General features: G+C 32.3%; 1 protein-coding gene across 8 annotated transcripts in view; it reads right to left on the reverse strand.

Moving 5' to 3' along the window:
• The window catches only part of MANEA (mannosidase endo-alpha), a 73,169-nt gene that overhangs the window by 37,768 nt on the left and 22,960 nt on the right, over positions 1-12,441 (reverse strand). For all 8 annotated transcript variants that reach the window (XM_072832039.1, XM_072832033.1, XM_072832038.1 and 5 more), the window contains one exon: positions 10,994-11,572. In XM_072832039.1, the coding sequence (XP_072688140.1) occupies positions 10,994-11,534 (541 nt within the window). In that variant the 5' untranslated portion in view covers positions 11,535-11,572. The remainder of the gene's footprint in view (positions 1-10,993; positions 11,573-12,441) is intronic.

A 12,441-nucleotide genomic window follows, 5' to 3' on the forward strand; every position in this document is an offset into this window, starting at 1 on the left:
AACAAGTGTCAATAAATTTAAGAAGATTAAGATCATATATAGGATCTTTTTGCCATGATAATGTGAAACTAGAAGTCAATTACAAGAAAAAAATCTGTAAAGATCATAAATACAGCAAGGCCAAACAACATGCTACTAAGCAGTGAGTAAGTCAATCATGAAATCAAAAAGAAAATTAAAAAGCACTTAGAGATAATGAAAATTAAAATATACTATCCAAAATCTTTGGGACACATAAAAAGCAGTTAAGCTCTAAGAGAGAAGTTATGGCAATACAGGCCTGTCTCAAGAAACAAGAAAAAATTTCAAATTACCAAACCCAGGCCTAAAAGAGCTAGAAAAAGAACAAACATAGTCCAAAGACAATAATAAAGTTCAGAGCAGAAACAGAGATAGATAGATGATAGATAGATAGATAAGTAAATAAAGACCACCAAACAGAAAAAAAGAAAAAAAGATCAATGAAATCAGGACTGCTTCCTTGAAAAGAAAAACAAAATTGATAAAATTTTGGCCAGATTCATCAAGGAAAAAAAAAAAAAAAGAGGACTCAAATAAATAAAATCAGAAATGAAGGAGAAATAACCACCAATACCACAGAAATGTGAAGATTTATAAAAGAATATAATGAAAAAATATGTTTCAACAAATTGGTGCAAGAGGCAGCTTGGTGGCTCAGTGGGTTAAGTACCCAACTTGATTTTGGTACAGGTCATATCAGGGTCATGAGATTAAGTCCCACTTGGGGTTCTGCACTGGGCATGGGGCCTGCTTAAGATTCTTCCTTTCCTCTCCCCTTCCCCACCACTTGCACATCCATAAAATTGGGATAACCTAGGAGAAAAGGATTAATTCCTAGAAATACATAATCTTCCAAAACTGAATCAGGATGAAATAGAAAATTTGAATAGGCCAATGACTAGTAATAAAATTGAACTGGTTATAAAAAAGCTCCCAACAAATAAACGTTCAAACCCAACAGATTTACAAGTGAATTCTACCAAACATTTAAAGAAGAGTTAATGTTTACTCTTATCAAACTATTCCCCAAAACAGAAGGAAAATTAACAAATTAATTCTATGAGGCCATCATTAGACTAATACCAAAACTAGACAAAGACAATACATGGAAAGAAAACTGGAGACCAGTATTTCTGATTAACATGTAGATATAAAATCCTCAACAAAATACCAGCAAACAGAATTCAACAATATACTAAAAGGATCATTCACCACAATCAAGTAGGATTATTCTAGGGATGCAAGGGTGTTTCAATATGTGCAAAACAATCAATGTGATATATCACAATAACAAGAGAAAGGATAAAAACCATATGATAAGCTCAATCGATGCAAAAATAGCAAATGACATAAACATACACCCATTTGTGATAAAGACTCTCAACAAAATGGGTTTTGAGGTAACATAATTCAAGATAATAAAAATCACATAGTAAAACCCCACAATTAACACCACAGTCAATGGTGAAAGATTGAAAGTGTTTCCTTTTTCAGGAATGAAGCAAGGATGTCCACTCTATCTTTATTCAATATAGTACTGAAGTCCTAATTGCAGTAATCAGACAAGAAATAGAAGTTATCCAAATTGGTAAAGAAGTAAAATTGTCACTATTTGCAAATGACATGATACTATATATAGAACACCCTAAAGACTCCACCGAAAAACTACTAAGAACTGATCAATGAATTCAGTAAAGTTGCAAGATACAAAATTAATAAAAAGAAATCTGTTGCATTATCTATACATTACTGACAAAGTATAAGAGAAATAAAGAAAACAGCTTCATTTACAATCACACCAAAAATAATAAAATATCTGAGAATAAACTTAATAAAGAAGGTAAAAAAAATTATACTCTGAAAACTATAAAACACTGATGAAAAAAATTAAAGAACACTAATAAATGGAAAAATGTTCCATATTCATGGTTTGGAAAAATACTGTTGAAATGTCCATATTAACAAAAGTAATCTATAGACTCAATGCAAGCTCTATCAAAATACCAACAGCACTTTTCACAGAACTGAAACAAATAATCCTAAAATTTGTATAGAACCACTAGACCTCAGTCAAAGCAATCCTGTGAAAGAAGAATAAAGTTGGGTCACCTAGGTGGCTCAGTCAGTCAAGTGTCTGCCTTTGGCTCAGATCATGATCTCAGGGCCCTGGGAGTCCTGCATTAGGCTCTCTGCTCAGCGGGAAGTTGGCTTCTCCTCTTTCTCTGCCTCTGCCTCTGTGATCTCTCTCTCTCTCTCTCTCTCTCTCTCTAATAAGTAATTTTTTTTTAAAAGGAGTAAAGTTGAAGGTATCACAATCCCAGATTTCAAGGTACACTACACAAAGATGTAGTAATCAAAACCGTATTGTATTGGATAAAAAATAAGAAACATAAATCAATGGAACAGAACAGAGGGCTCAGAACTAAACCCATAGTCAATTAGTCTATAACAAAGGAAACAAGGATATACAATGGGATAAAGATAGACTTGTCAATAAAGGGTTCTGGTAAAGCTCTACAGCTACATGCAAAGAAGTGAAACTGGACAACTTTCTCCCAATATACAAAAAAAATAAACTCAAAAGGGATTAAAGACCTAAGTGTGAGACCTGCAACTCAATATCTCCCTAGAAGAAAACAGTAATGTCTTTTGACAATGGTCTTAGCAAAATTTTCCTAGTTTTGTCTCCTTTGACAAGGGAAACAAAAGCAAAAATAAACTATTGGGACTATCCCAAAATAAAAAGCTTTGCCCAGCAAAGGAATCCATGAACAAAATGAAAAGGCAACCTACTGAATGGGAGAAGGTATCTATAAATCATATGTCATATCATATAACTTAACACCAGTATCACCAATAAAAAAAGAAAAAACAAAAAATAATTTGATTTAAAAATGGGCAGAAGTCTTTTTTTTTTTTTTTTTTAAAGATTTTATTTATTTATTCATGATAGTCACAGAGAGAGAGAGAGGCAGAGAGGCACAGGCAGAGGGAGAAGCAGGCTCCATGCACTGGGAGCCCGATGTGGGATTCGATCCCGGGTCTCCAGGATCGCGCCCTGGGCCAAAGGCAGGCGCCAAACCGCTGCGCCACCCAGGGATCCTGGGCAGAAGTCTTGAATATTTTTTCCAAAGAGGACATACAGACGACCAATAATCACATGAAAAGATGTTCAACACCACTGATCATCAGGGAAATGCAAATCAAAACCAAAATGAAATATTATCTTGTATCTGTTAGTATGGCTAGAATAAAAAAGACAGCAAATAACAAGTCTTGGCAAGAATATGGGAAAAAAGAAACCCTTATACAATGTTGGAAAGACTGTAAATAGGTGCAGCCACTGTGCAAAAAACAGTATAGAGGTTCCTCAAAAAACTAAAAATAGAAATACCTTATGATCGGGGGCACCAGGTGGTTAAGTGTCTGCCTTTGGCTCAGGTCACGATCTCAGGGTCCTGAGATCAAGCCCCACATTGGGATCCCTGCTCAGTTGGCAGTCTGTTCTCCCTCTCCCTCCATCTCCTCTCCACATTCATGCATGCTCACACTCTCACACAGATAAAGAGATGGTAGATAGATAGATAGATAGATAGATAGATAGATAGATAGATGATAGATAGATAGATCTTGAAAGCGTTCAGAAAGGAAGGAAGAAAAAGACCTTATGATCCAGTAATTCTACTACTGGAAATGAAAACACTTATTTTTTTCTACAGAAAATGAAAACACTAATTCAAAAAGATATATGCACCATTATTTACAATAGCCAAAATATAGAGGCAGACCAAGTACCCTTCCATAGATGAATTGCTAAATATGATGTGGTGTGTCTAAATACATGTATATACGTACACACACACAATGGAATATTACTTAGCCATAAAAAGAATGAAGTCTTGCCATTTGAAAAACATAGATGGACCCAGAGCGTATTAAGTGAAATAAGTCAGGGACACAAATATCATGGTATTTCATTTATATGTGGAACCTAAAAAATAAAACAAACAAAAAACAAAGCAGAAACAGACCCATAAATATGAAGAACAAATTGGTAGCTGCCTGAAGGGAGAACGGTGGGGGGATGGGTGAAATGGATAAAGGATATTAAGAAGTACAAACTTACAGCTAAGGAATAAATAAGTCAGAGAGATGAAAGGTATAGCATAGGGAATGTCATCAATAATATTGTAATAACATTGTATGGTGACAGATGGTGACTACACTTATAGTAGCACTAAGCCACATATGTTGAACAAGTATGTTGAGCACTTGATATCAATACAACACTGATGTTGTATACAATACAACATACTGTTGTATGTTAGTTGTACCTCAATAAAAAGAATAAGAAATTTGGGTATGAAAAACATGTTAAAAGATGAAGAATACCTTCAACAAACTCATGAACAGAATGAACAGAGCTAAGGAGAGTAAATTCAAGCAAGTCACAAAAATTATAATAATTAAAATATAATAATAAAGTTTAAAACAAAACATCCAACATTTCTAGGATAAACATCAACATTCTACCATTCATCTCATTGTAAACTCTGAAGAGGCAGAAGGTATACATGTAAAGTAATTGCTAAGAATTATCTAAAGCAGATGACAGACAAAACGACAAATTCAAGAAGCTCAGAATACCTAGGATAAATACCAAAACCAACATATACAAATCTTTAAACTGCTAAAAATAAAAAACGAAGAAAAAAACATTTTAAGTCAATGCAAGAAGACAGAAACATTCAGAAAAGATATGAAAAGATTTGTAAAAATTATAGTATACTTATCAGAAACCAGGATCGAAGATAATAGAGTAACATTTTTAAAGTTCCATAAGAACACAAAAACCTCTTAAATCTGCCCACTGAGAATTCTATAGCAGAAGAAACATCATTCAAAACAATATAAACAACACTTGAAAGAATTCCTCACAAGCAGATTAGTATTATAAGAACACTGGAAATATAAAAGATAAAATTAACATTTGTCTTTTAATTATTTATAAGATGAATGATTGTTTATTTTACTTTTTTTTTTGAATGATTGTTTAAAGCTGTCATCAACAAACTATGGCACACAAGCCAAATCTTCTCCTCTGTAAGTTTTCTATACATTTGTTTACATATGGCCACTTTTACATTTAATGGCTGAGTTGGGTAGTTGTAATAGACAATGTGGCCTGCAAAACCAAAAATATGGCTGGTCCTTTAAAGAAGATGTTAGCCAACCTCTGATCTATAAGAAAAAGAGTAATAATGTACAGTGTCTTATGTGACAGTTATGACAATAGCAAAAGATATGGGACGGAAAAATTTGGAATATATTGTGATGAGGTCCTTATACTATATACAAAGTATGTATTATTTGCAAGTGGACTGATCATATAAAGGTGTACTTGGTAAACCTTATGTCAACAACTAAAAAAAGAAAAAAGAAGCAAATAGTGAAGAGCATATGAATCATAAAAATTATTCAATTAATCCAAAGAACACAGAAAAAAAAAGAGGGGAACAAAGAAATGGAATAAATAGGGAGTGGCAAATGACAGACTGCAATCCATCTAATCCTATATCACACTGAGTACAAACAGTCTAAGCATACCATTTTAAGGACAAAATTTTCAAATTGGTTTAAAAAAAGCAAGACCTGATCAGACTGATTTCCTTGAACACAACTTAAGTATGAAGACATAGATGGGTTAAGAAAGAACAAAAAAAAAGATTTACCAGGTAAACACTAATTAAAGAGAGCTTGAGTTGTTATATTAACATCGAGGAAGACCTTAGAACAAAGAATATTTCCGGCACTAATAAGGGATATTTCAGACAGGCATGGGTGGCTCAGCAGTTAAGCGTCTACCTTCAGCTCAGGGCGTGATCCTGGAGTCCTGGGACCGAGTCCCATATCGGGCTCCCTACATGGAGCCTGCTTCTCCCTCTGCCTATGTCTCTGGTTCTCTCTTTCTGTGTCTCCCATGAATAAATAAATAAAATCTTTAAAAAAAAAATAAGGGATACTTCATAATAAAGGACTCCATCCAAATGATATAGCAGTTCTCAATGTTCATGTACTTAACAAAAGACCTTCAAAATATAGAAAACAAAAAAAATGGCAGACCTGGGAGGGGAAACAGATTAAGTCCACAATTACACTTGAAGACATCAACACTGTTTTATCAATAATTGATAGAACAAGTAGACAACTGGCAAGCATAGAAAAGACCTGAACAATACTATCAAGAACTTCAACTGACATTTGTAAGATATAATTCCACAGCAATTAATATTTTTCCAGATAATGAAACCAAGTATTGGTTTCCTGAAAGGATCAGTAATATTAGATACACTTGACAAAATTAAAAAAAAAAAAAAAAGAGAGAGAGAGAGAGAGGGAAAAAAAACTATTAAAAGCACAGATGAAAGAGGTAAAACATTCAGAATATAAAGACCTCATATATTTTAAAAGCGTAATGGAGGCATAATATAAACAAATTTTTGTACATAAAACTGACAAATATGATGATACTGACCAGTTCTTTAAAAACTAAAAAAGGACCAAACTCACTCAAGAAGAAATAGATAACATGGATAGTCCTATTAATGAACTTGAATTTAAATGAAGTAAGAAACCGCCAGGCCAAAATGGTTTCACTGGAGAATTCTATCAAATACAGAATATGAAATACCACCAACTCTACTTAACCTCTTCCAGAAAAAAAGAGGGAAGTTTTAACTAGTTTTATCAGGCTAGCCTTTTTATTTTTGTTTTTTTTAACATTTTAATTATTTATTAGAAAGAGAGTACAAGTGTAAGTGAAGGGAGGGGCATAGGGAAAGGAAGAGAATATCAAGCAGATTCCACACTGAGTATGAAGCCTAATGTGAGGCTGGATCTCATGACTGTGAGATCATGATTTAAGCCAAAACCAAATGCTAGACACCTAACTGAGCACTTCACCAGCACTACTTTAATAACAAAAAGACAGATAAGAAAAGAAAAATTGCAGACCAATCTACAAGCTGAACATGGACATAGACAAATCTTTTAAAAAAGATTAGCAAACAGGATATACTATTATATAAACAAGATAATAAATTATCAACAAATGGGGTTTATTCCAGGAATGAAGAATAAGATTTAACATTAAAAAATAAATCCTCTCAAGTCTATATTTAATATACTATATTAAAGACTAAAGGATTAAACAACAGTAGATCAAAAAAGAAATCATAAGCCAAGTGTTTTCTAAACACTTAGAAAAAAATAAAACAAACATGACATATCAAAACTGGATATGGACGAGGTGATACTAGCTAAGGGGATAAACTGACAGCCATAAATGCTTACATCTAAAAAACAAGAATGATCTCAAAACCACCACCTAACTTTACAACTTAAGGAATTAGTACAAGAAGAAAAAAGTAGTAAGACTTCTAGAAGGAAGGAACTTATAGAGCACAGATAAGTGAAATAGGGAATTAAGAAACAGAAAAATCAATGAAAACAAAGGTTGGTTCTTTGAAGAAATCATCAAAACTAACAAACCTCTAGCCAGATGGGCTAAGAAAAAGGAAAGAAGATACAAAGTACTAAAATCAGAAAGACAAGTGGGGACATTACTAATAATTCTACAGAAATAATGATCAGAGAGTACTATGAAAAAATATAAGGCAAAAAATTGGACAACCATATTGAAATATACAAATTCCTAGAAGGCCCAAAGCTACCAACACTAAACCATGAAGAAATAAATAGAATGGACTTATAACTAGCAAGCAAAGTAAATCACTAATCAAAAATCTCCCAACAAGGAAAAGCCCTGGACCCAAAGGTTTCATAGGTGAGTTCTATCAATATACATTAAAGAAGAATTAAACCAATTCTTCTCAAACTATCCAAAACATTAAAGAGGAGGGAATACTTTTTAATTCTGAGGTCAGCATTACCTTAACACCAAAGCAAAGACATAATTAAACCATTATCCCAAACGAATATTGATGTAAAAATTCCTCAACAAAATACAGATGGTACCAGATATGAGATGGTTCAACTTAAGATTTTTCAACTTTATGATACTATGATAGTGTGAAAGTGATAGGCATTCAGTAGAAACCGTATTTTGAATTTTGATCTTTTCCTGGGCTAACAATATGTGGTACAATACTCCCTCCTGATGATGAGCAGCAGCAGTGAGCCACAGTTCCTAGTCAGCCAGGTGATCATGAAAGTGAACAAGCCATACATCTACAATCATTTTGTACCCATACAACTGTTCTGTTTTTCACCTGCAATATAGTATTCAATAAATTACATGAGATTTTTGACACCTTATTTATAAAAGAGGCTTCATATTAGATGATTTCCCAACTACTGGTGAATATAAGTGTCCTTAGAACCTTTAAGGTAGACTGAGCTATGTTAGGTTAGATGTATTAAATGTATTTTCAGGGCGCCTGGGTGGCTCAGTGGTTGAGTGTCTGCTTTTGGCTCAGGTCATAATCCTGTGGTCCTGGGATCGAGTCCTGCATCAGGCTCCTCACAGGGAGCCTAATTCCCCCTCTGCCTATGTCTCTGCCTCTCTTCTCTGCCTCTCATGAATAAGTAAAATCTCTAAAAAAAATTAAAATTTAAAAAAATGTATTTTTGACCTATGATATTTTCAACTTACTATGGATTTAACAGGACATAAACCCATCAGAAGACGAGGAAGATCTATCATTACTGAAAAAGTCAACTGTATAGTAAAAGGATTACAAACCTTGATTAAGTGGAATTTATTCCTGAATGCAAGGATGGTACAGTATGTGGAAATAAATAAATGTAGTATACCACAGAGTGAAGAAGGAAAAAAAAAAATCTACATTGATGAGAAAAAGGGCCTGACAAAATTCAACTCTTCCATGATAAAAATACTCAAAAACTGAGAAGGAAATTATCACAATGAAAGTTATATATAAAAATACCAGAGTGAACAGCTAAGAGTGAGACTAAGTTTTTCCTAGAGAATCAAGAACAAGGCAGAATGGTTACTTTCACCACTTCCATTTAACACATACACTAACACACTAACCATAAAACTTCTGAAAAGCATGGAAGAAAACTCCAATTCATAATACCATCAAAATAAAAAAAAGGTATTCACAAGATAACGCAGGCATAAAACTAAATATGAACTGAAAGTTTTCTTCCTAATCACGATTAGATAATAACATACAAAGTATGTCATTTACATATTATTTATTTATATGAACATATATGGGGGGAACACTCATTGCATAAAGTTCAGTTTGCACTTAAAAAAATCTGAAACTTTCATGGATATCCATTTTTTCGTAAAGCATAGCTTTATAGTTACAATCAACCTTGAAATAACAAAAATGACTTAAATGTGATATAAACTCTTTGTACAAATAAGAAAAGCCATTTGAAAGGTTTTTCTCCCCAAAAGTAAATTGTGAACACAGATGGTAGTCAATGCTGTCTGATATTTTATGTCTTTATCACAGACCATAGAAACTGGAGCTTTAAGTATATATTAGAAAGGTAGATTTTTTAAATAAGAATTACAGAAGAAAAACAAGTCATCTTACACATAGTTGATGTAGATTCATAAAATTCTACATTTTGTTCATGAGTAAGTCTTGCACACCTCTGATGTACATATCAGCTCAATAGTGAGTTTGTGCTTATAGTTTGTACAGCTATAAAAATGTGAGAATACTCAATTTGTTTTTATGGCCCTGGTGTTAGGGTCACTAATAAGACAGAGGAAACACAACAGAGGGTTTTTATGTTTTGTTTTGTTTTTTGTTTTTTTAAAGTAGATTAACAAATTGAAGAATTCTCAGGGATATAATTATTTTTTTATTATTATTATTTTTTTTTACTAATTACCGATGGGATAATATGGCTTTATGTAAACGTGTGCAATTGGAGTGCCAGAAGTTAGAGGGAAGAGAAAGTTAAGGGGAAAGGGGAACAAAAATAACGAGAGACTTCTGATCAGATAAAGTGCGTATTATAAATTTTAGAGCAATCATAAAATAACAAAGATGAAAATGTATGAGAAGAGAAAAAATGGAACAAGCCTATTTTATACAAGAGAAGGCAGAAAAAGAGGAAAAAAATAACAGATGGGATAAATACAAAACAGCAAACAAAACATTTAAAATAAACCATATCATTATTACATTAAATATAAATAAACACATATTTTAAAAGAGATCATTAGACTAGTTTTAAAAAAACAGAAAAACAAGACCAAATTATATACTACATGCCTAAAATTTGAGACAGCCCGGATGTCCATCAAGATGAATGCTGAAACAAATTGCTATAATCATATAATGGAATACTACTCAGCAATAATGACTAAACTACTGACACAGTTAACAACATGAGTAAACTTCAAAATGATGTGAACAAAGGACTACACACACACACACACACACACACACACAATTCTAGATGATTCTATTTTCATACAATAAGAGAACACTCACAACTACTCTACAGTGATAGAATCAGTTTCCTGGGGAGGAATACGGGGTATATAAGTGAAGCATGAGGAAAGGTTTTGGGCTATAGAATGTTTTACTTCATGTTGGGGTAATATTTAAACAGGTGTATACTTTAGAGAAACATAATTGAGCTTTGTACTTCAAGTGGGAGAATTCATTGTATCTTATGTAAATAATAATTTAATATAATTAAGGATATTAAATTAGAACCCAATAAAAATATATCCAGAAATGTTCCAAATATTAGAAATTAAACAATGTACTTTAAGGTAATGTTAAAAAGTGGTGTCCTGGGTGTTTAAGAATATATATACAGCTTAATTTGGTATTTATAAGTTTAAAATTATAATTAATAACAATGTGAAGAGTAATTAGCTATTTAAATGTTCTACATTTATATACACACACAATCACATACCTAAGCACACACATATAAAAATAATTACCAATTGAAGCTGAGTACATTTGTTTCATGTGACTTTCAATGACAGAAGGATCCCGAGAGCTGTAAATTCCCAATTCAGGGTAAAAGCTGGAGCCAATGTCATCCGGGGGACTGTGTTTCCCTTGTGGATAATTCTTGGTTATTCTAGGGTCCCAATGCTTCAAGATTGGATGGTTCCAATGTATATATTTACCATCAAATTGTGGATTTCCATACCAACTGTAATAAAATGCATGTAAATAATAATTCAGGGGTGGCAGCTCTTCCAGGTAAGGTTCAGAGGTTTTAGAAGGTTTCATAGTGATTTCAACACTTTTTAAGTTCTTGATATTTGTTTCACTGTTGACTTTGTCATTGTTTTGGGAATCAAAGCTTTTCCTTAAGTGAGTTTGTTGATGAAGTTCTGGAAGAAGTTCAAGTCCAAAAGGATCTCCGGAAGTAGCTTTATTTGGTCTCAGCATTTTTAAACCCATCATCAGGGAGAAAATAAATAGAATAATAAGTGACAAAATGATGCAAGTCCTTCTTCGAAACTTTGCCATGATGACATACTTTAAACTCCAAAATGGTAAATGTTTAGCTGTAATTTATTGAAAAATTGTAATTAGTAAATGGTATTGACAATATTTCTCAATGTATTTGAAATGAAAACTAAAATCCATAAATTTCATTACACTGAAGTTTTAAAAGTACATATTAGTTGTATCATCAATCAAGGTCTACAAAATATATGGCTAGACCAAATGGCAGTATTTACTTGGAGATACCACAATTATGTTTTGTCGGATAAACATCTTAGGAATTTTATTTAAGAAAGTGTTTTTTCATTATTTAAACAGATTTTGTGTATGCTGAATATATAAAATTAAAGGCTCATAGTTTAAAAAGGCAAATACTCATGAATTAGATTAAAAGCCTAGTCAATATATGAATTTTCAACAAACTTTTAACTAAAATAATGATTTTACAAGAGAGTAACCACACATTTTTGAAATGAAAAGAATGAGATAAATAATGATCACAAGTGAGAGATTCCTAATTTAAAAATATATTACTACTTTATAACTTTGAAAATCTTACTACTGAACAGAGGTTATAAATATGGACTTACAACTTCTAAAATAGTATTGTGTTTGTATTTTTGTTTCAATAACTATGTATATAAACATATGTATAGGTATATGTTACGTATCTATGTACATATACAGATACATATACATACATAAGAATAAAATTTTTGTACAAATTTCTTATTAGGTATCTGAGGAAAAATTGACATTGACTATATTTACAAAATATGACTTTCTATAATAAATCATGCTGTTGTTATTCCAGAGAATTAAGTTACAACAAATTAACCCTAATAGAAAAAAACAAGTAAAACTTAATCTAACCAGCAAGTAATTGTGTCTCTCACATAGGCACACACAAATACTTTCTATAAATTGC

Source organism: Canis lupus, chromosome 7, assembly GCF_048164855.1.
Source record: "Canis lupus baileyi chromosome 7, mCanLup2.hap1, whole genome shotgun sequence".
In the NCBI taxonomy this organism is placed as follows: Eukaryota; Metazoa; Chordata; class Mammalia; order Carnivora; family Canidae; genus Canis; species Canis lupus.